The 25125-nt window shown below is 41.7% G+C and overlaps 1 protein-coding gene across 1 annotated transcript in view; it reads left to right on the top strand.

Moving 5' to 3' along the window:
- Positions 1-24489, top strand: part of KCNMB4 (potassium calcium-activated channel subfamily M regulatory beta subunit 4) — a 112203-nt gene extending 87714 nt beyond the window's left edge. The window contains exon 3 of the mRNA XM_073620048.1: positions 23938-24489. Coding sequence (XP_073476149.1) covers positions 23938-24106 — 169 coding nt within the window. The 3' untranslated portion in view covers positions 24107-24489. The remainder of the gene's footprint in view (positions 1-23937) is intronic.
- The last annotated feature ends 636 nt before the right edge of the window (positions 24490-25125 follow it).

Below are 25125 nucleotides of genomic sequence, written 5' to 3'. Positions count from 1 at the left end.
ATATATATATATATATATATATAATATATATATTATACGCACAGTGGGGACGGAAAGTTTTCAGAACCCCTTACATTTTTCACTCTTTGTTATATTGCAGCCATTTGCTAAAATCATTTAAGTTGATTTTTTTTCCTCATTAATGTGCACACACAACACCCCATATTGACAGAAAAACACAGAATTGTTGACATTTTTGCAGATTTATTAATAAAGAAAAACTAAAATATCACATGGTCCTGAGTATTCAGACCCTTTGCTGTGACACTCATATATTTAACTCAGGTGCTGTCCATTTCTTCTGATCATCCTTGAGATGGTTCTACACCTTCATTTGAGTCCAGCTGCGTTTGAGTATACTGATTGGACTTGATTAGGAAAGCCACACATCTGTCTATATAAGACCTTACAGCTCACAGTGCATGTCAGAGCAAATGAGAATCATGAGGTCAAAGGAACTGCCTGAAGAGCTCACTGACAGAATTGTGGCAAGGCACAGATCTGGCCAAGGTTAAAAAAAATTTTCTGCTGCATTTGAGGTTTCTAAGAGCACAGTGGCCTCCATAATCCTTAAATGGAAGATGTTTTGGACGACCAGAACCCTTCCTAGAGCTGGCCGTCCGGCCAAACTGAGCTATCGGGAGAGAAGAGCCTTGGTGAGAGAGGTAAAGAAGAACCCAAAGATCACTGTGGCTGAGCTCCAGAGATTCATTCGGGAGATGGGAGAAAGTTGTAGAAAGTCAACCATCACTGCAGCCCTCCACCAGTCGGGGCTTTATGGCAGAGTGGCCCGACGGAAGCCTCTCCTCAGTGCAAGACACATGAAAGCCCGCATGGAGTTTGCTAAAAAACACCTGAAGGACTCCAAGATGATGAGAAATAAGATTCCTTGGTCTGAGGAGACCAAGATAGAACTTTTTGGCCTTAATTCTAAGCGGTATGTGTGGAGAAAACTAGGCACTGCTCATCACCTGTCCAATACAGTCCCAACAGTGAAGCATGGTGGTGGCAGCATTATGCTGTGGGGGTGTTTTTCAGCTGCAGGGACAGGGCGACTGGTTGCAATCGAGGGAAAGATGAATGCGGCCAAGTGCAGGGATATCCTGGATGAAAACCTTCTCCAGAGTGCTCAGGACCTCAGACTGGGCTGAAGGTTTACCTTCCAACAAGACAATGACCCTAAGCACACAGCTAGAATAACGAAGGAGTGGCTTCACAACAACTCCGTGACTGTTCTTGAATGGCCCAGCCAGAGCCCTGACTTAAACCCAATTGAGCGTCTCTGGAGAGACCTAAAAATGTCTGTCCACCAACGTTTACCATCCAACCTGACAGAACTGGAGAGGATCTGCAAGGAGGAATGGCAGAGGATTCCCAAATCCAGGTGTGAAAAACTTGTTGCATCTTTCCTAAAAAGACTCATGGCTGTATTGGATCAAAAGGGGGCTTCTACTAGATACTAAGCAAAGGGTCTGAATACTTAGGACCATGTGATATTTCAGTTTTTCTTTTTTAATAAATCTGCAAAAATGTCAAAAATTCTGTGTTTCTGTCAATATGGGGTGCTGTGTGTATATATTAATGAGGAAAAAAAATGAACTTTAATGATTTTAGCAAATGGCTGCAATATAACAGAGTGAAAAATTTAAGGGGGTCTGAATACTTTCCGTCCCCACTATGTGTGTGTGTGTATGTATGTATGTATGTATGTATATATATGTGTGTGTGTGTGTGTGTGTATAATATACCCCTTCACTTTTTTCAATTTAGTTATGTTGCAGCCTGATACTGCAGTTTAAATTAAATACATTTTTTTTCTCAGTAGTCTGCACTTAGTACCTCACAATGAAAAAGTGAAAACAGATTTTTTTGAAATGGATGTGAATTTATTAAAAAGGAAAAACTGAAATATCACATTGACATAAATATTCAGAGCCTTTGCAACAACACTTGAAATTTAGCTTGGGTGCCTCCCATTTCTCTTGATTGTTGCTGAGCTGAACTTGACTGTGGTAAATTAACATGATTGGACATGATTTGGAAAGGCACACACCTCTCTATAACAGGCCTCACAGCTGGCAATGCACACTGTATCAGAGCAAAAGCCACTAGGTCAAAGGAACTGTCTGCAGAGCTCAGAGACCAGATTATTGCAAAGCACAGATCTAGGGAAAGGCTACAAAAACATTTCTGCTGCACTGAAGGTACCCAAGAGCACAATGGCCTCAATATTTTTCAATTGAAAAAAGATTGGCACAGCCAGGACACTTCCAAGAGCTGGTCGCCCGATCAAACTGAGCAATCAGGGGAGGGAGGGGCCTTAGTAAGAGAGGTAACCAAGAACCCGATGGTCACTCTGACTGAGCTCCAGAGATCCTGATGGGACAAAGCTCCAGAAGGACAACCATCACTGCAGCCCGCCACCCATCTGGGCTTTATGGCAAAGTGGCTAGATGGAAGCCTCTAAAAACAGATGAAAGCTCGATTGGAGCAAAAAAAGCATCTACAGGACTCTAAGGTTGTGGGGGACAAGATTTTCTGGTCTGATGAAACCAAGATTGAACTGTTTGGTCTCAATTCTAAAATGTAATGTCTAGAAGAAACCAGGCACCACTCATCACCTGCCTAGTACCATCCAAATAGTGAAGCATGGTGTTGGCAGCATCATGCTGTTGATGGTGTTTATCAGCAGCAGGGACTGGTCAGGGTTGGGGGAAAGCTGAATGGAGCAAAATACAGAGATATCCTCCAATGAAAACCTGTTCCACAGCACCCAGGACCTCAGACTAGGCCGAAGGTTCCCCTTCTAACATGACAACGATCCTAAGCACACAGCCAAGACAACACAGGAGTGGTTTAGGGACAACTCTGTGAATATCCTAGATTGGCCCAGCCAGAGCCCTGACTTGAACCCTATTGAACATCTCTGGAGAGACCTGAAAATGTCTGTCCACTGACGGGCCCCATCCAACCTGACTGAGCTTGAGAGGATTTGCAAAAGAATAATGGCAAAAAATCCCCCAATTCAGGTGTGCAAAGCTTGTTGCGTCATACTCAAAAAGACTCAAGGTTGTAATTACTGCCAAAGGTGCTTCAACAGAGTACTGAGTAAAGAGTCTGAATACTTAAAGGGTAAAAAAATAAAATAAAATCCTTGCAATTTACATAGATCACCCAGAGGGGGAATGTGTTTGTTTTTTTGTTTTTTTCTCAACAAAAGTGGTTACTTTTTAAATACAGGTGATATTTCAGTTTATTTCTAAAATTCTGCTTTCACTTTGTCATTATGGGGTACTAAGTGTAGATTCATTAGAAAAAAAACATGAATTTAAACAACTTTATTAGGCTGCAGCATAACGCTATTGAAAAAAGTTGAAGGGGTCTGAATTCTTTATGAATGCACTGTATATGTTCACAAAAATGTACACACATACTGTATATGATGTATTGATGTTGGCATAAAGAGGACTGCCCACTGTTGCACAAATATTCAGTTAACTTATAAAAGGTATTCCTTATATTTTCACATTTTAGAATTGTCCTACCTTGCACATTTATTTAATGAACTTAAAAAAAAGTTTCACATAAATGGTATCTTTCATAAATGACTGCGATAAAGCTGCCTATGAACTATAGTATCTGTAATGTATGGGGTCGTGTGCAGACCAGAACTTTGAATACCCGGGCTGTACTCTAAAGGCTGATTTTTATTACTGACTTTTTCATACCAACTGATAATTTCCTTGTGAATGAAAACGCAGAAGAAAATCTATTTACAGCAATACTGGCTTAATGGATTTTTCTTGACTGGAAAGCACAAGGCGATTATACGATGGTATTTAATTATAACGTTTGGCAGCAGATAAATAGAACTGCTAACATGTCACATTACTGGCATTTTCTCTTATGCTTATGCAACTCCTTTTTTTAGAGAAGGGTATTTTTTATATTTTGCATTAATTGACGTGCAGGACACTAAAGTGATTTCTGCGTTTGAGGATAACTGCCTCATACCCCTAATATCTGTGATCTATTTAAGGCGTGATGTATAAAATCAATACATTAGTGTATCTCAGTACAGATTAACCTTTAAAAACAGATAAAGACTTTACTGTACCTAATGGTTTTCTAGGGAACATATGGCCATCTTTTGTTGTTGCTATTCTCTTTTATCTGTATTGTTTGTTTTATTACCTGTCCTATCAAGGATTTATATACCCTTATCTTCTGTTTTGTAGAATGCAGACAGACGCTCCCCAATATTAGGTGTACTGGACTTCATTAACTACTTGCTTACTGGGCACTTTTACCCTCTTCCTACCCAGGCCAATTTTCATTTTTCAGCAGTCGCACTTTGAATGACAATTGCACGGTCATGCAACGCTGTACCCAAACTACATTTTTTGCATTTTTTTTGAGAGAGATAGAGCTTTCCTTTGGTGATATCTAATCTTCACTGGGTTTTTGATTTTTTTTCTAAAAAAAAAAGAAAAAAAAGACCGACTGAAGGGCACTAATATGCAGCACTGATGAGCACTGAATGGCATCACTGCTGGGCACTGTTAGGGCTGCACTGATAATCGGGGAACTGATAATCAGTGTGTCTGCGCTGAAAAATCCAGAAAGTGCTCCGTGCAAAAATAAATAAATCAAATAAATATATACTGAATACCAAATAATCAAGGCTAATTGGTTCTTAGTGCTAAACGCACATGACCCCCCACAAGTGCAATGTGCAAAAAATATGCCCAAAATCTAAGTGTCAAGATAAAAATGAAAAAATACAAAATATAAAAAATATATATATATATAACCATTTATAAAAAGTCCTTATAGTCCATAAAAAATAAAGTGCTCAAAAAAGTGTGTCCATAATCAGTGAAGTCCATCCATCCTGCTCATCTCATAAGTGTATCACCATAAAGCATGCCTTAGTGCTCTCCTGTGACCCCCAAAAGCGCATGCGCTCACCTTAATGTGTGTGACACAGTAATTAAACTCTGTCAATGCACGCTTTGGAGCCACTCCTGTGCTCAATGGGATCAGCTGTGTAGATCTCCAATGTTCCCCAACAACGTCATAATAATCATATGGAAAAGAAAGGAAACTCCATAGCGCAATAATGCAACATAAAAAGGATTTTTATTCAGTGGCCGCACGCCACACACCAACGATCGGCTTGTTATACCTGTACAGGATGGTGCACTTACGCACCTGCAGCATGTGAGTACCCCTATTAAGGGAGAGCTTTGTTTTGAATAAAAATCCTTTTTATGTTGCATTATTGCGCTATGGAGTTTCCTTTCTTTTCCATATGATTATTATGACGTTGTTGGGGAACATTGGAGATCTACACAGCTGATCCCATTGAGCACAGGAGTGGCTCCAAAGCGTGCATTGACAGAGTTTAATTACTGTGTCACACACATTAAGGTGAGCGCATGCGCTTTTGGGGGTCACAGGAGAGCACTAAGGCATGCTTTATGGTGATACACTTATGAGATGAGCAGGATGGATGGACTTCACTGATTATGGACACACTTTTTTGAGCACTTTATTTTTTATGGACTATAAGGACTTTTTATAAATGGTTATATATATATATTTTTTATATTTTGTATTTTTTCATTTTTATCTTGACACTTAGATTTTGGGCATATTTTTTGCACATTGCACTTTTGGGGGGTCATGTGTGTTTAGCACTAAGAACCAATTAGCCTTGATTATTTGGTATTCAGTATATATTTATTTGATTTATTTATTTTTGCACGGAGCACTTTCTGGATTTTTCAGCGCAGACACACTTTTATATATATATTTTTAACCACTGCACGACTATGAAACGTGATTAGTGTTTGCAGCTGATCTACACTTAGGATTGGTTTTAAGGCATTAACCCTTCGGTGGCTCACAAGGCCTGTTAATATCAACTGATAATCAGTGACTTTATTATGTGTGCAGCTCTCCCCTGTGAGGAAATTCCACTGATCGGCTCTCCTCTCCTCACATGTGGTCAATGTAAGGAGAGGAATGCTGATAACCGGCATTTCCTTGTTTACATGTGATCCGCTGTGATTGGACACAGCTGATCACATGGGTAAAGAGCCTCGTCATTGGCTCTTTACCGAGATCGGTGATGTGATGTGTCCCAAGGACAGAGTACACCACCAGTCGCCGCACTTTGTGTCCCCCCCCCCCGCGGGCATGCAAGTGAGGCGAGAGTGGGATGACGTCATATGACGTCGTCCCAGAATGAGAAAGGCGACGCCCACCCGTCGGCTGACAATACAGCAGGCGGGAGGTGGTTAAGACAACGCTGTTGCTTGAATTTTACCTGCACTGCCAATATTTGTTGTATGGAAGAGGTGTCCCTGCCTTAAGAGTGTCAGATGGCTGGTCCTGTGCTGCACTTTACGGCTTCTCCTGTAGGCCCCTATGTCACTACAGGAACTACTAAGTGCAGCATGAGACTAGAACTGGACACTTCGGAAGTTGTTCTGAAGATTCTTTGCAGGGCACCCTTTTTCATTTTTTTTTTTTCTAGTGAACGAGTTGCTTTAAAAAAGAGCTTCTCTTTGTATATGTTTCATAACCACCATCCACCAAGAATTATTAGATATTTTTAATGCCTGAGCACTAGCCGTGTTGTGAAAGTAAAACTTTGGCTGTGATAATGAGATTGTGCAATGCTGACCAGTGTGCACATTATCCACTTGGTTGTAGGGACAAAGCTTTTTTCCCAGCAGAGGAAAATGAGATCTCAGGTCACCAGACAGTCCTAGAAATCTGCTATCTGTTTAAAAAATGCATGGGCTTGTCAGCAGTAGCACGCATGCAGGCGTCTAGGCAAAGGAACAGATTCTCACCTTTATACAAAGTTATATGCAAGAATGTTCATTGGTATAAAATAGCAATGAACATTCTTGCATACTCCAGCTGGATGAAATGAACCCTCGATGACAGCCTTCCTGAGCACCTGCCTAATTTCTTAACCGTGCAAAAAAAGATACTTCATGAAAATAAATAAAATGCATACATATAATGGAACTGTAGTTTTTAAAATGAATTGCATAAATATGAAATATATCTGCATAATGAAGGGAATATCTATGTGTACTAAAGAGTTTTAAAGTCTGTTTCATATCCAGATTGTAATTTTATAGTGCCTTGAAAGTTTTCATACCCCTTGAAATTTTCCACATTTTGTCATGTTACAACCAAAAACATAAATGGATTTTATGTGATAGACCAACACAAAGTGCCACATAATTGTGAACAGGAAGAAAAATTATAAATGGTTTTCAAATGTTTTTACAAATATATGAAAAGTGTGACATGCATTTGTATTTAGCCACCTGAGTCAATACTTTGTAGAACTACCTTTTTCTGCAATTACAGCTACAAGTCATTTTGGGGATGTCTCTACCAGCTTTGCACATCTAGAGAGTGAAATGTTTGCCCATTGTTCTTTGCAAAATAGCTCAAGCTCTGTCAGATTGGATGGAGAGCGTCTGTGAACAGCAATTTCCAAGTCTTGCCACAGATTCTCAATTGAATTTAGGTCTGAACATTGACTGGACCATTTTAACACATGAATATGCTTTGATCTAAACCATTTCATTGTAGCTCTGGCTGTATGTTTGTATGTTTGTCCTGCTGGAAGGTGAACCTCTGCCCTAGTCTCAAGTCTGTTGCAGACTCTAACAGGTTTTCTTTTAAGATTGCCCTGTATTTGGCTCCATCCATCTTCCCATCAACTCTGACCAGCTTCCCTATCCCTGCTGAAGAAAAGCATCCCCACAGCATGATGCTGCCACCGCCATTTTTAACGGTGGGGATGGTTCAGGGTGTTCAGAGTAATGTTTCAATTTTGGTCTCATCTGACCAGAGAGCACCTTCTTCCACATGTTTACTGTGTCCCCCACATGGCTTCTCACAAACTGCAAACTCAAACTGAGACACCACTAGGGACCGATTCCTGTTCAGCTGGAGAGGCTGAGGCCGGTGTTTACTGGAAGGGAGAGGCAGAGGTCTCTCGTGCCACTGCCGTGGGGCTGGGGAGCCCGTTACCTGTGCGGCATAGTACACATGGTCCACTCTTGGGGAAGCTGGAGGTCCAGGGGCTCGCTTTCCGCTACCCGGGGAGGGTGCTGTGTGAGGTGTCTGGGTCCCCCTCGCTCTGGTGCAGCCAGTGTGTAGCTCAAGGCTGGGCCAGATGACGAGCAACATCATTTCCGGCGGGGGCGGGCACTTCCGCTTGACCCGCGGCTCCCAGTTCCGGCTGCGGGACGTGAAAACGAGCGGCGCCACGGCTGGTGTGTGCTCCACAGTTTCTGTAGTGACAGCAGAGGAGCTGCTCAAGGCAGACCACACTGATCTGGGATGTCGGAGACAGAGGCTTCCCAATCTGCGCCGAGTGACTCCAACACCAGGCAATCTAAGATAGAAGGAACTCTGGGGCGGTGTTCCCTTACCATGTTCCCACTAGCTCCATGGGTGAGTCCCACTTTTTGGTGGCCTGTGTTGCGCAGGCAGGTATTCATGGCTGTGTCTTGGGGATTTTTTTGTCATTTCTGAGCAAATCCACAGAAAAGGCTAGGTCCCCACACAGCTCCAAGAGGAAGTGTCCATCATGAAGGACCACTATGGGGGATTCCTGGCCTAAGGTGCTTTGTAAGGAGTGCATTGAAGGCTTGGTGAAGGAGCATTCAGCAGAGCAGGGTTCGGACTTGGCAATATCCGTTAAGGAGCCTTTTAGCACCTTTAAATCGCTGTTTGCAAGCTTCCAGCCGCTGCAACCCCCGACTAATCCTCCGCCAGCGCAGCAGAGCATCGCACCTAGTCCGCAGGCGGTTCCCTCCACCAGTGGAGGGTTACCCGGGGGCACCAGAGAGGTACTAGAGGGAGATCCTGGCAGCGCATCCTCAGCCTCCCTATGAGAGTCAGAGGGAGAGGGGGTGGATGGTGAATCCGCTAGAACCTCTAGGTATAAGCTGTCCCTGGAGGAAGTGGAGGATCTCCTGGGAGCCATCCATACCACTTTGTGGATCCAGGAAGAGGAAAAAATTGCTGTCGCTCCACGACCAAATGTATAAAGGTCTGGGAGAACAGAAAAGGAAGGTCTTTTCAGTCCATGAAGTCTGGGTGGATGCCGTTAAAGAATGCGAGACCCAGAAAGGAAGCCTTTCTTTTCCAGAGCCCTAAAGTGTAGATTTCTCTATGCTGAGGATGAAGTGGTAGTCTGGAACAAATCTAGGCTGGACGCTGCTTTTTCATAGGTGTCTAGAAAAATGGACCTGGCTTTTGAGGACATGGGGGTGTTTGCTGACCCCATGGACAAAAGGATGGACTCCCTCCTAAAGAAAACCTGGGACTCGTCCCTGGGAAATCTTAAGCCTGCCATGGCAGTCACAGTGGTGGCTCGCAACATGGAGTATTAGCTAACGCATATAAAGGTGCATATTGAGTCTCGGACCTCAAAAGAAACATTGTCTTCTTTTCCAATGCTTCTGAAAGGGGTAACATACATCACAGATGCCTCAGCGGAGTCAGTATGCACGTCCGCCCTGGCGAACTCGGCTAGAAGTGCCCATTAAAACTAGCTTAAAACTTGGCAGGGTGATAGTGCATCCAAGGTAAAACTCTGCGGTGTACCCCTCACAGGAGATTTGCTGTTCGGTCCAGATTTGGAGGCCGTTCTAGATCGGACAGCTGACAAAAAGAAGGCCTTTCCCATAAAAAGACGTTTGGGGAACAGTCTAAAAATAAATTTCGCCCACAAGAAATTTGTGACCCCCGAGAGCTGAGGCTCGCTCAGAAAAAGGGTTGGGGCCACAAGGGCAGAGGACGTGAGGGGGAGCAATTTTTTTTTTCCCCTCCTGAACAGCCCCAAAAGACCCAATGACCACGGTGGGAGGAAGACTGGGGGCTTTCCTTCCACAGTGGGAATCGGTCACCTCCAATCAATTCATCCTGGGAATTGTAAGGCAGGGGTATAGACTGGAATTTTCAAGTCCTCTCCCCACACAGGCTTCTCATCACAGACCTTCCAAGGTGTGCAGAGAAGGTGGCTGCTCTTTTATCCTCCTTGGAAGAACCGGAGCAGCAGGAAGTAGTGACGCGGGTCCCAGCAGGGGAGATAGAGGGTTCTACTCCCACGTTTTTGTGGTGCGCAAACCCTCAGGGAAGTTCAGGCTCATTTTTAAACATGAAACCTCTCAACCATTCAGTTGCCTACAGGAGGTTCCGCATTGGTCCAGTCTTCTCAGTGAAGGCACTGCTCCCTCCAGACTGCTACATGGCATCCATAGACTTGATTGACGCCTACCTGCATATTCCCATCTCAGAGGGCAGTCAGAAGTTTCTTAGATTAGCAGTAAGGTCCAGGGAGGAAACGGTCCATCTGCAATTCCAGGCCCTTCCTTTTGGCCTATCCCCCTGCATATTTACCTGATTCAGATCGCCTACGAGATTATCACTCGAAGATGGGGGGGTCCCATGTGTGGACCTCTTCGCTTTGAGCGAGAATGCGAAAACTCACCGTTTCTTTTCACTCCCGACAGGTGGGATGGGGCAATAGGGGTGGACGCACTCTCTGAGCTGGCGTTTTACCAAGTGTTATGCCTCCCCCCCTCCTGTGTTACCCGCAATACTGAGTAAATTCCAGACAAGATAGGACCCTGATATCGCCACACTCGCCCAGGAGGCCGTTATTTTCCTTTCTGAGAGATCTGTCAGTGGAGCCCCCCTGGGTGTTGCCGGTCCGTGAAAACCTCTCAAGGTCCAATCTGTTGTCCCCAGGTGGAGAGGTGGAATGTAGCAGCCTGGTTACTGAGGAGGAGATGCTAAAGGGTAAGGGTTTCTCCAACCGATTGGTAACGACCTGTCTAAATTGCAGGAAAAAGGAGATGCGTGCTATTTACCTGAGAATCTGGAAAAGTTTAATACTAGGTGTGCAGAAAGCTCATTTTTAGCATACACAGCCCAGTATCAGTACTGGAGTGCTGGCAAAGTGGGGCAGACAAGGGGCTGGCCCTTAGAGCAGAAACCTGGCCTTTCAGAGTGCTTTTTCTGGAACAGCTAGAGATAAACCCTTGGATATCGAGGTTCTTTAATGCCCTAAGCAGACAAAGGCCACCCCTTTCCTATGTGGGATTACAGGCTCTTACAGGGGATCCCTTTGAGCCAATAGTCTTGTGCAATCAAGTTGCTAACTCTCAAAACTGCTTTAGTAGCAATCACTACCGCAAGGAGGGTTAGTGAGCTGGAAGCCCTCTCGATTAGGGCACTTTTTCTTCATATTTTTCCGGATCGAGTAGTGTTTAAAACAGATACGGCTTTTTTGCCCGAAATTTCTTCTAAATTTCATAGAAGCCAAGAAATCATTCTGCTTACTTTTTTGTTCAAGTCCTGTGAGGGAACAGGAGTATATTTTTCACAGGCTAGATGTTAGAAGGTGCATTCTAAGGTCCTTGGATAGTACGGCACAATTCAGAAAGTCTGATTCCCTTTTTTGTTTCCTTTTCAGGGGCTAGGAGGGGTTCCAAGGCCTCTAGGCCTATGATAGCTAGATGGCTCAAGTTAGCCATATGTCAGGCTCATGTAGTCAAGGGGGGGTGGAGGTCCCGGAAGATATAAGGGCCAATTCCACTAGGGCTATGGCGATATCGCAGGCAGAGTGGGCTGGTACACCGGAGCAAATCTGTAGAGCGGCGACGTGGTCAAGCTTTACCACCTTCGTTGAGCACTACAGGCTGGATTTGTTATCTGCCAAAGACCAGGCCTTCAGTCGTAAAGTTCTTTAAGCGGTAGTCTCACCCTAGGGTAAGTGCTCGTTTATCCTCTCAAAGGTGGCTGTCCTGAAAGATGAAAGGGGTAAAATCGAAGTTACACTTACCGGTAACGTCTTTTCCAAGAGTCTTTCAGGACAGCACCGGTACCCACCCAAATAACAATAGTGCGCCACTGGGACGTGAGAACATCAGGAAAGTGATGGTTATCTCCCTAGACTGGCCAGAGGTTCTCGTGGAAAACTGAAGAGCTGGTGAGGGAGGTGTTTCATGAGAAGGGAGGAGGCGAGGTCTCTCAAAGGTGGCTGTCGTGAAAGACTCTTGGAAAAGACGTTACTGGTTATTTTTTTTCAACCTCCCTGGTGGTTTGATTATGTCTTATAATAATAATAATAATAATAATATTATTTTTGATGCTTAAAGCGGTACATTGTTTTGCATGGAAATTTGGCGTTTTATATTGTAGGCCTGTAATTCTTAGGAATAACTCACTTAAATCTGTCCAAACAAGAGTCTCTAGTAGACATCCCGGGTATGATAAAGTTTTTGAAACACAAAATCATAAATTATAATATACTTATAAATGAATTCTAACAAATAATATAACATTTATTCAATTATGTAATCGTGTAATCAACGCAAAAACACTGAAATTTGCTCAGTTGCTGTTGTCACTTTCAGCGTTTGATGACGAATTTCCCCACAAATTGCTATCACACAATTCTGCAAGTGATTCTAATTTTACTATTGCTGTTTTCTAGCTGTGATTTTAGTTGGGGGTATCAGAGTAAAGGGGGCTGAATACAAATGCACACCAAACTATTTATTTGTAAAACATTTTGAAAACCATTTATCATTTTCCTTCCACTTCACAATTATGTGCCACTTTGTGTTGGTCTATCACTTAAAATCCCAATAAATTACATTTACGTTTTTGGTTGTAACATGCCAAAACGTGGAAAATTTCAAGGGGTATGAATACTTTTTCAAGGCACTGTAATTCTTCATAAAAGGTTAGGATCGCTGTGTGATTTTATTGATGTCTGTGTCCTCCATTAGGCAGGATTCTTCTCACTTCCTATTCAGGAGACTGGTGTCAAAATGGGAAGTAAGGGAAAATCAGGACTGGAACACAGTACTAAAAATCTAAACCAAAAACACTCAATGGGAACAAAGATAGCCATAGAGAATTGCTAATGTTTTAAAGTTGCCCCTGTTTTTTTCCAAAATGTATACATTTTTAGCTGAAGTGAGACTAAATAATCTTACAGAGCCTCTGTCACTGAGGGTAGGAGATGCCACTTTCTACAGTTATGAAGTGCAGGCATCTAGAATTGCAAGCGCTTATTCACAATAAATTGGTTTGGCAATGCTGACATGAGCTTTATTAATTTTGTTGTAAAGTTGGAATTTTAGCAAGTGTTTCAGTGTTTTTTTTTTTTTATGCATGAACAAAGTGAGTTAGAGATAAAACAAATTGTTGCTATGGGTGTTTTATGGTAATATGAACAAAATGCAGTTAAAATTACTCTGCTTTAGAGGCTAGAACCATAACAACATTCTGAAAGGATTTTTTATAGCATTGTTTAGGGGCTTGTCATAAGCCAGGATTTGACTAGAAATTGCCTCCTTGCGCCTTGGCTTTTTTCAGCCCCAATTTTTATTGGGGGGCAGGCGGGAAGCAGTAAAACACCCCCCCCCCCCGGGCTTAATCGCCAGCTTCCCTTGCTCGCGGTGGCTTTCCCTTCCCCTGCTCTCCACAGGCATCGCCACGGCTTCCCTTTCTTTCTTCCTACTCGGCGGCCAATTGGGACTCTTCTCTTTTCGGCTATTCGGAAAACAGGTCTCAGATCTGCTTCTGATTGGCCGGATTGAGGATCAGTGTTACAACAGCGAATGAATATTTGCTATTGAAACACCTGGGTGGGCTCCGTTTTATTCTATAGGGCCTCCGTTAAAAAAAAAAAATATGTTTGGGGGTTTGCTGGCAAGTGGTTAACTGACAATTACGCGATCATGCAACACTGTACCCAAATAAAATTTGTCATTTTTTCCGACAAATAGAGCTTTCTTTTGGTGTTTGATCACTACTGCGTGTATTTTTTGTACTATAAAAAAAAGACCAACAATTTTTGCTATGAAACCTATTCAATAAAAAAAAAAATTTAAAATCACATTTCTTTATAAATTTAGACCAATATGTATTCTGCTACATGTTTTTGGTAAAAAAAAAATCCCAAAGAGCGTATATTGATTGGTTTACGTGAGTGTTATAGTGTCTACAGACTGGCATATATTTATGTAATATTTTGTTTTATTTATTTATTTTTTTATACTAGTAATGGCGATGACCAGCGACTTATAGCAGGACTGCGATATTACGGTGGACAATCGGACACCTAACTGACACTTTGCAGGAACCAGTGATACTAATACAGTGATAGGCTACTAAAAATATGCACTGTCACTGTACTAAGGACACTGGCTGGGAAGGGGTTAAACATCTAGGGCGATCAAAGGATGTGTGCCTAGCCAGTGTTTTTATAAAACAAACTAAAACTCGCGCCGATGGACAACTATATCTAGTGCAAAATTATAATTGGTATAGACCACAACAGCTGTTGCAAAGGTGCTGGACCTTAAAAAGGGATGTATAAGTCTTAACCTTGATACTTGAGTTGCCGTTGGAAGCACTTGGCACTTTACACATCTATTTTCACTGTATTATTATTTACCATTGAGTATTTGTTTTATTGCACTTTGCACTTTATTGTGTATACACATTTAATACTTTTTCCATGAGCACTGTTAAGACTTGTACATCCCTAGCCAGTGTTTTTGTGTACTGCTTTTAGTAGGGGAAGAGATGGATTTTATTCCCTTTACAGGAACACAAAATCCATCCCCTCCCTGCAGAACAGTGATTTGCCTGGTTTACATTGGCAGATCTCCGTTCCGTGTGTTTTACTGATGGTCGGAGGGGCCAGCGGACATCCAGGGCCCGGCATTTGCAGATTGGCTTCTGCTGTGAATAATCACAGTGGAAGCAGCCCGCCAGCGGCATGTGCATGCCCTCTGTAGGTGGAAGTGCAGAATCGCCTTTATACGTGATCCTGCACAGGAGGCCCACCCTGTAGCAGTAAATCTGCTATAGGGCAGTCCGGAAGTGGTTAACAAATCATTAAAAGTCTTCGAATAAAAATGCCTAAGCCTAAATTAACAATGGTTTCCTTTAGGGTTTTTTTTCAGATAGGTGTGGCTTGGGGGCAACTGGTTGGGGGTTGCACATACAGGTATGCTGTGATCCTTTGCCTTGAGGCTGTGGCAAAAATGATACTCTATGTTGTGTTTGGCAAGGCCTGCTGCCCAATGTGACCCATTCAAGTAAATTGGGCCATGCCACAATAGAGAACCCAGGCTCTAGGGTCGTAGTTGCTGCACAGTATTCACATTCAGACATTCAGAATTTCCTTTTCAACTGCCATAAAAAAAGCCATTCAGGAGGCAGCAGTATTGCCTTCTAAATGCCTTGCAGCCACTTCTTTACCACTCTCTGAGATCCACCATGGATTGCTTTTCAGAGGTGGGGCAGAGGCTGTCACCCATGTGTACAAGCCCTTGATTCCAATGCCAAAGAGAACTTGTACAGGGAAATGGAAGTGCCATACTGGTCAGCCAGTAGGGTTTTTACTGCATTATATATTGCTGTCAGTCTAACACTGTACCCATGTTTACAGGAGGGCAGAACACATACATGCCTTCACTAGTGTCTTGCTGCTCCTTCATTGTTCAATAAGCAGGAAGGAGTACTAAAATGTCACTGCTGGACTTGTCTTTTGACAAATAATATAGTTAATATATACATATTCAACTGTACATTTAGCTGATTTACCAACTTTAATTATAATCTGGAGATGAGAGCTATAAGAAGCCAACGGATAATTTCACACTGACTATAACCGAAATATCACATGTGTGGGATGTCTCTTTGAAATGTTAGAAGTTTAAAAAAAAAAAGTCACTTGCAAATATCTGTACATTTCTGAGTTTTATTTAAAAAAAAATGTTCATGCCATTAGAGCACGCTTACTTTGAAAGGAAAAGAAAATACATTAAACTGTGAACGTTTATGGTTTCCCCTTTAAAGCGGTGTTCATGCTTTTGTTACTACAAAAAAGAGTAAATGTATGGTAATGTCGTATTTAAATACCTGCTATCTGTCATTTGACTAATGTGAACATGAGCTTTTCAAGCTATTTAACTACTGTAGTGCAATATGACATTTATAGGTAATGATTTTTGTTCTGTAAATACAGAAATGGATACTAAATGTTCACCAATCATGTTATCAAGTGATCTTTGGTGTCAATTTTTTTGTAGACAAAAGTCAGCCAAGGACAAGATTTAAAGGAGAAGTGTGGGCTTCATTAAAAAACAAACCTGCAGACTCTAATGCCCCGTACACACGGTCGGATTTTCCGCCGGAAAATGTGTGATAGGACCTTGTTGTCGGAAATTCCGACCGTGTGTAGGCTCCATCACACATTGTGTGTCGGAAAATCCGATGGAAAAAGTTTGAGAGCAGGATATAAAATTTTCCGACAACAAAATCCGTTGTCGGAAATTCCGATTGTGTGTACACAAATCCGACGGACAAAGTGCCACGCATGCTCAGAATAAATAAAGAGATGAAAGCTATTGGCTACTGCCCCGTTTATAGTCCAGACGTACGTGTTTTACGTCACCGCGTTTAGAACGATTGGATTTTCCGACAACTTTGTGTGACCGTGTGTATGCAAGACAAGTTTGAGCCAACATCCGTCGGAAAAAATCCTAGGATTTTGTTGTCGGAATGTCCGAACAAAGTCCGACCGTGTGTACGGGGCATAACACCGAGAACTGATCACATGAGTGCTGATAAGTTCCTAGTCCGCTCTGAACAGAGAGCAGTGACTGTCAGTCACCGTTCTCCACACTGCCCATCCAGTTCTCGCTAAAGCGCCAGGCTAGGGAGGGGGCAGGAGTACCTGGCTCTTAGAGGCTGGCTCAGCTCCTGGTCAGGCATCTGGGTGGATCCTGACATTTCAATAGGGATTTTTCCCAGAGCCTGGAGCGGATCTGTGATGACAGTGAACAGTCAGATGTAAATTGCACATTGTCTTCTGGACCAATTCCCCCCACTAAAAGGAAAGTTCTAGTCCCATTAACCTCCCTATGTAGGACAATAGAGGAAGGAGGAGAATCCATGTGCCGTTCCAGTACCAAGAAACGCATCAGCATTTGGACAAGCTTTTCTAATCTGCCGGATCATGTTCCCAAGAACTCAACATTGGTGTTCTTTTGCAGTGCTCCAAAGATATTAGATTTTGCCCCATCTGTTGTCTAATGTTTAAAGGGACACTGTTGCGGTGCATCTGGAAAGTATTCGCAGTGCTTCACTTTTTCCACATTTTGTTATGTTACAGCCTTATTCCAAAATTGATTAGATTCATTATTTTCCTCAAAATTCTACAAACAATACCCCATACTGACAGCGTGAAAGAATTTTGAAATCTTTGCAAATTTATTGAAGATAAAAAATGAAAAAATCACATGTACATAAGTATTCACAGCCTTTGCCATGATACTCAAAATTGAGCTCAGGTGCATCCTGTTTCCACTGCTCAGCCTTGAGATTTTTCTACAACTTGATTGGAGTCCACCTAGGGTAAATTCTGTTGCTTGGACATGATTTGGAAAAGCACACACCTGTCTATATATGGTCCCACAGTTAACAGTGCATGTCAGAGTAGAGCTGCACAATTAATCGTTAAAAAATCATGATCTCGATTCAACCCCCCTGACGATCTCTATTGCAGAGTTTGCCGATTCTTTCATATAACAAGTGTAGAGACTTATCTGCTCACTCAGCTGTCAAAAGAAAACATCTGGGCAGTCTGCCAAGTTTTTAACATGAAACATTGTAACTAACTCTTCCATCTTAGATCAAAGGGATAAACTTCTGTGTGAAAAAAAAATCCAGGCAGTCTGCCAAGTTTTTAAACAACGTGTAAATGCAGGACGTTTAACCACTTATAGTCTAAATCTTTTTCGGACGCTTGTTTCTTAAATTAGAATCAATATTTTTTGCTAGAAAATTACTTGGAACCCCCAAACATTATATATATTTTAGCAGAGACCCTAGGGAATAAAATGTCAATTGCTGCAATATTTTATGTCACACTGTATTTGCCCAGCAGTCTTTCAAACGCAATTTTTTGTGAAAAAATACACTTCAATGAATAAAAAAAAAAAAACAGTAAAGTTAGCCCAATTTTTTTGTTTTATTGTGAAAGATGATGTTACGCCGCGAGAATCGTGATCTATCTTCTAAGCAAAAAAAATCGTAATTCTCATTTTAGCCAGAATCGTGCAGCTCTATGTCAGAGCACAAACCAAGCCATGAAGTCCAAGGAATTGTCTGTAGACCTCCAAAACAGGATTGTATCAGGGCACAGATCTGGGGAAGGGTACAGAAAAATTTCTGCAGGTCCCAATAATCACAGTGGCCTCCATCATCCGTACATGGAAGAAGTTTGGAACCACCATGACTCTTCCTAGAATGGGCCGCCTGGCCAAACTGAGCAATTGGAGAAACGCCTTAGTCAGGGAGGTGACTAAGAACCCGATGGTCACTCTGACAGAGCTCCAGCATGTCTCTGTGGAGAGAGGAAAACCTTCCAGAAGAACTGGAGCACTCCACCAATCGGGCCTGTATAGTAGAGTGGCCAGACAGAAGCCACTCTTCAGTAAAAGGCACATGACAGCCCTCCTGGAGTTTGCCAAAAGGCACCTGAAGGACTCTCAGACCATGAGAAACAAGGATTGAACTCTTAGGCCTGAATGGCAAGCGTCATGTCTGGAGGAAACCAGGCACCGCTCATCACCTGGCCAATACCATCCCTACAGTGAAGCATGGTGGTGGCAGCATCATGCTGTGGTAATGTTTTTGAGTGGCAGGAACTGGGAGACTAGTCAGGATCGAGGGAAAGATAAATGCAGCAATGTACAGAGGCACCCTTGATGAAAACCTGCTCCAGAGAAATCTGGGCCTTTTAGACTGGAGTTAACGTTGATCTTTCAACAGGACAACGACCCCAGTGGCTTAGGCACAGCTCTGTGAATGTCTTTGAATGGCCCAGCTAGAGTCCAGACTTGAACCCGATTGAACATCTCTGGAGAGATCTAAAAATAGCTGTGCACTGACACTCCCCATTCAGCCTGATGGAGCTTGAGAGGTCCTACAAATAAGAATGGGAAAAACTGACAAAAATAGGTGTGCCAAGCTAGTAGCATCATACTCAAAAAGACTTGAGGCTGTAATTGGTGCCAAAGGTGATTCAACAAAGTATTGAACAAGTCTGTGAATACTTATGTACATGGGATTTTTTTTTTTTTTTATAAATTTGCAAAGATTTTAAACAAACTTCTTTTCATGTTGTCATTATGGGGTATTGTTTGTAGAATTTAAGGAAAATAATAAATGTAATCCATTTTGGAATAAGGCTGTAACAATGTGGAAAAATGAAGCGCTGTGAATACTTTCTGGATGCACTGTACGTCATAGAGTAAAACCTGTCTGGGAGAGCCGGCCTGTGTAATATACAATAGTGGTATGTCCAAAGCCCCCCCACACTGCAGTGTCCCTCCTGCCTCTGTAATGGCCTATCTCTTAACACATCTAGCAAACTGGAGAACATTTGGTGAGTTGGAACAAATCTGTTAAATTTTAGACCAGGAAAACTGGAGGCTCGTATTATAAGTAATTACATTATAGCACCAAACTAACCATGTTAATTTTTTCTCCAAAGTCTATGTTGTATCTTTATAAATGTGGTAAGCTGCAATTAAACAAAAAAAAAATAAAAATGGCTGGAAAAATAAATGATAATTAACGGGAAAATGGGGTTTTGAAAAATTTCCCTGGAGAAGAAATGTTTTCAATAAGATTGTGTGATTACAGCAATTCATAACTTTATAAATGAGTCAATAATGTCAAAAGGGAGGAATCGGAAAATAAAAACAGTGTTAGCAGTTTTAAATTTTGGTAAGTATGGTGGATGTGTTTACATTTTTATTTTGGTTAATGGGGTGGGGACTATTAAAACTTTGTTATGGGAGCCTGTAATTTCTAATTAAGCCCTTGGTTATACTGTTGGTAGCAGTACGTGTTCCCTGCTGTCCAAGAACTGTACCTTGGATCCCAAGCAAGTAAAACAGCAGGTGCACAGATTTATAAAGATTAATAAGAAACTAGACCTCTCCTCAGATTGGATGCTTGCTGGGGTTTAGAAAATCCTCCCATCTTCCATTGTCTTGGTCATGTGCTATCCAATATGGCCAAAAGAGCAAAGCACATGAAAATGAGTAGAGGGTGTTTTCACTTTCCAGCGAGTGCACCTAGTCGCAGGAGATCTATTCTGGTATTGTTTAAAAACGTGTAGCGGAAGCTTCACTGCCTTGGGTCTCAGAGTGAAATGCTTACATGCTATGGGTCATGCCAGAAGATCCCCTGGTGAGCCCAAATAATTAATACATTGACACACTGCAAATTCCTCCCATATTACTTTGATTTTCATATAAAAGAAAAGATCTTCCAACAATTATGCTGATGCATTTCAGCCTCCAACAGCTTTAGTTATAGCTACAACTAAGGGCTGCGGACATACCACTACTGTACATTACACAGCACAGCAATCTCCTTCCATCTTGACTTACTTCACATATAGGCCAAGATGGAAGGAGATTGCTGTGCTGGTTGTGCATTGTTTGGGTTCCAGCTAAGGCTTCAACTGTGCTTATGGCGTAGGGTTGTATCCATATAGTGCTTGGACTTGTAATCTTGAGGCAGTTGCCTTTTTGTCCATAGTGTTAATGCATTCCTGGCTGTGTGAAGCGTTTGTTTTTTTTTTTTTGTTTTGTTTGGGGGGGGGGTTGTCTTTTTTTTTTTTTTTCTGTGTCAGATAAGTATGCTTGGCGCTTGAATAAGTCCTTGTAGCTATTGATGATGATGGGCCATCAGATCCCACATTTGTTCCTTTTGTCTACCTTTTACTAAAAAAATGAATGTGTTCCATAAGCTGTAGACATAACATCTCTTCAAACCATTTATTCAATTTAATGACGTTTAAGGGTCTAACCTATCTACAAGATAATGTAATGCTCAGAACATTAATATATGTATATTGTAATGTATAAACAGCTTTATCTGTGTAATTTTAATTTACAAAGCAATTGTAATAGCAGGAATTAAGAAGCAGGGCAGATTTATACAGCTGAGGGTTTCCACAACAGCTGTACCCCATTAAAAGGAATGTGTAGTGGTTTTATACAAATACTTTTATGGAAAGACTTAAAAATTAAAGTGTTTTTCTTAAGGTAATATTGCATTTGAAAATTATGTAGCCTTTTATTCAGCCAACAGGAGGAGCTCCTGTTTGCTCCAGTACATGTTGAAATGAAGCTGGTCATTTTACAGAGATCAACAGCTCAAGGTTAAATTCAACTAAACTGAAGGAATCATTGCAGTGTCTCATCTATGTCTAAAATGAGTTTATTATTATTGTCCTTAGCAAAATGATAGTGCTCTGGGAATCCTTTGTGATAGAGATATAGAGATATAGATAGCGAGATATAGAGATATCTATCTATCTATCTATCTATCTATCTATCTATCTATCTATCTATATACAGTATCTCACAAAAGTGAGTAGACACCTCACATTCTTGTAAATATTTTATTCTATCTTTTCATGTGACAACACTGAAGAAATGACACTTTGCTACAATGTAAAGTAGTGAGTGTACAGTTTGTATAAATGTGAATGGGGAGCAGGTGTGTTAAATTTGGTGTTATCGCTCTCTCTCTTATACTGGTCACTGGAAGTTCAACATGGCACCTCATGGTAAAGAACTCTCTGAGGATCTTAAAATAAGAATTGTTGCTCTACATAAATATGGCCTAGGCTATAAGAAGATTGCCAAGACCCTGAAACTGAGCTGCAGCACGGTGGCCAAGACCATACAGCAGTTTAACAGGACAGTTTCCGCTCAGAACAGGCCTCACCATGGTCGATCAAAGAAGCCGAGTGCACATGCTCAGCGTCATATCCAGAGGTTGTCTTTGGGAAATGGAGGTATGAGTGCTGCCAGCATTGCTGCAGAGGTTGAAGGGGTCAGCCTGTCAGTGCTCAGTCCATACGCCACAAACTGCATCAAATTGGTCTGCATGGCTGTCGTCCCAGAAGCAAGCCTCTTCTAAAGCTGATGCACAAGAAAGCCCGCAAACAGTTTGCTGAAGAAAAGCATACTAGGGACATAGATTACTGGAACCATGTCCTGTGGTCTGATGAGACCAAGATAAACTTATTTGGTTCAGATGGTGTCAAGCGTGTGTGGCGGCAACCAGGTGAGGAGTACAAAGACAAGTGTGTCTTGCCTACAGTCAAGCATGGTGATGGGAGTGTCATGTTCTGGGGCTGCATGGGTGCTGCCAGCATTGGGGAGCTACAGTTCATTGAGGGAACCATGAATGCCAACATGTACTGTGACATACTGAAGCAGAGCATGATCCCCTCCCTTCAGAGACTGGGCCGTAGGGCAGTATTCCAACATAACAACACCAAACACATCTCCAAGACAACCAATGCCTCGCTAAAGAAGCTGAGGGTAAGGGTGATGGACTGGCCAAGCATGTCTCCAGACCTAAACCCTATTGAGCATAAGTGGGGCATCCTCAATAGGAAGGTATAGAAGCGCAAGGTCTCTAACATCCACCAGCTTCATGATGTTGTCATGCAGGAGTGGAAGAAGACCCCAGGGCAACCTGTGAAGCTCTGGTGAACTCCATGCCCAAGCGGGTTAAGGCAGTGCTGGAAAATGATAGCCACTCACAATATTGACACTTTGGGCCCAATTTGGACATTTTCAATTAGGGGTGTACTCACTTTTGTTGCCAGCAGTTTAGACATTAATGGCTGTCTGTTGAGTTATTTTGAGGGGACAGCAAATTTACACTGTTATACAAGCTGTACACTCACTATTTTACATTGTAGTAAAGTGTCATTTCTTCAGTGTTGTTACATGAAAAGATATATTAAAATATTTACAAAAATGTGAGGGGTGTATGTACTCTTATGAGATACTGTATATGTATGTGTGTGTGTGTGTGTGTGTGTGTGTGTGTATATATATATATATATATATATATATATATATATATATATATATATACTGTATTTATTGGCGTATAACACTCACTTTTTCACCATGAAAATCGGGTGCAAATAACATGTGCGTGTTATACGCCAATACTTCAATTTTAGCTGCCTCTGAGGGGACAGGGAGGGGGGCGGGATGAGCGCCGTCAGATTAAATACAGTGAGAATCTCCTGTTTACTTGGTGGCCTCTGTAATAGAAAGTCCCGTCTCCTGGGCCGCCATTGGGCCACTGTTCTGTCTATCATAGGAGATTATTACTGTATGTAATCTGTCGGTGCTTGTCCCGCCCCCCTCACTGTCCCCTCTAGGCTGCAGATGGGCATCGATCAGGCTGCATTGATTGCAGTGGTGAGGCTGCTGCATTGATGGCAATGGCAAGGCTGCTACATTGATGGCAATGATGAGGCTGCATTGATGTAGACTAATGAGGCTGCATTGATGGCATTGGTGAGGCTGCAGATGGGCATTGATCAGGCTGCATTGATGGCATTGGTGAGGCTGCAGATGGGCATTGATCAGGCTGCATTGATGGCATTGGTGAGGCTGCAGATGGGCATTGATTAGGCTGCATTGATGGCAATGGTGAGGCTGCAGATGGGCACTAACCCTTATTTTGCTTCAAAGTTCCTTATTAAAAATGTAAGTTTTTTTTCCTGAAACTTCCCTCTTAAAATGAATGTGCATGTTATACGCCTGTGCGTGTTATACGCCGATAAATACGGTATATATATATGTGTGTGTGTGTTTAGAATGTACCACACAACCAAAAATATTTTTTGGCTTTTGATAAAATCAATATTTGCCTTATAAGTGAGCTACTTACAAATTTTGCTTATTGTAGAGATTTATTTACATCTGAAGTCATGTGTGTGTGATTACTCTCTTTCAGGCCTGAAGATGTGCTGCTGAAACGATCTCACGATGCAAATGTCCTACTGCATTGCTTCTTGTGGCCACTAGTAACTTTCCTCGTGGGTGTACTGATCGTGCTTCTCACCATATGTGCAAGAAGTCTAGCTGTTAAAGCAGAGGCTATACAGAAAAGAAAATTTTCATAGATTGAAGGAAAAATAAAAATGGAAGCTTCAGTCGAAACCAAAACCCCATTTACCTATAGTCCTCTTGTTGCCTCTTCATCTCTATTTTTCTGAACTTAATATTTGAGGATTCAAGCTAAAGGCAGGATATTTATTCAGACTTTTTCTAGACTGCTGTTTCCTGTGGGATGAATGCCCAGAAAGGCTCACAACAGACGCAGATATACAAGGAGTAATGTAATGACTCATATTTGGCCAAATGTAAAGTGAAGCAGGCTGAAACTTTCATTTCACCTTTGCGATAAAATATTTTTTATTTGGTATGTAAAGTCTCAGTCAGAAGATTTTGGTTTATTTTGTACCATGTAATTCTCAAATATTAAAGTGTGCTTTTTTATGTTCTAGCTTTGCTGTTTTTTTATCTTTGATTTTCTCCACTTTGATATTTTATTGATTTTATAAGTCAGAAGAAATATGTAATCTCTTTCAACAAATTTTAAGTTCTTGTCTTTCCAATGATCAATATTAAAAAAAAAAAAAAAAAGTATTTTTTTTTGCACCCTATAAGGAATGCCTGCAATGTTCTGAGTGAGGGACAGGGGCATGTAGCTGGTGTATTAATACCAAACACCTTTGTGCCTCACATCTCCTGATCTGTTGTATTCATGAACTGAATACTTCTGTGGTATGTGTTGTGCCTATAGAAACTTATGACAAATCTCTCTTTGTTATATTGAACTGCACTTTAGAAAAGTGGATTCTGGGCAAAAAATGGTATGAAAATAAACACGTCCTCTTTGCAACATCCTTCTCAACTTAAAACTTAAACTGGTTTTCTTTAACTAAAAGAATGCCAAATATTTCACATTTGCCAAGAAAACCGTAATATTACTCATTCTATAGTGTATTTATTACTATATTATATAGTTTACGCTTTTTATAGCACAATTTTAAAATTTATGCCAGTAGACTTTGCACCTGTTACACAAGTAAATAATATATATTTGTTGTATGTAGAATTAGGGAGATGTGAACCGTGC

Source organism: Aquarana catesbeiana, linkage group LG03, assembly GCF_042186555.1.
Source record: "Aquarana catesbeiana isolate 2022-GZ linkage group LG03, ASM4218655v1, whole genome shotgun sequence".
NCBI classification, from domain to species: Eukaryota; Metazoa; Chordata; class Amphibia; order Anura; family Ranidae; genus Aquarana; species Aquarana catesbeiana.
The sequence above is the reverse complement of the archived record's forward strand: the minus strand, read 5'-3'. Positions and strand labels throughout refer to the sequence as shown.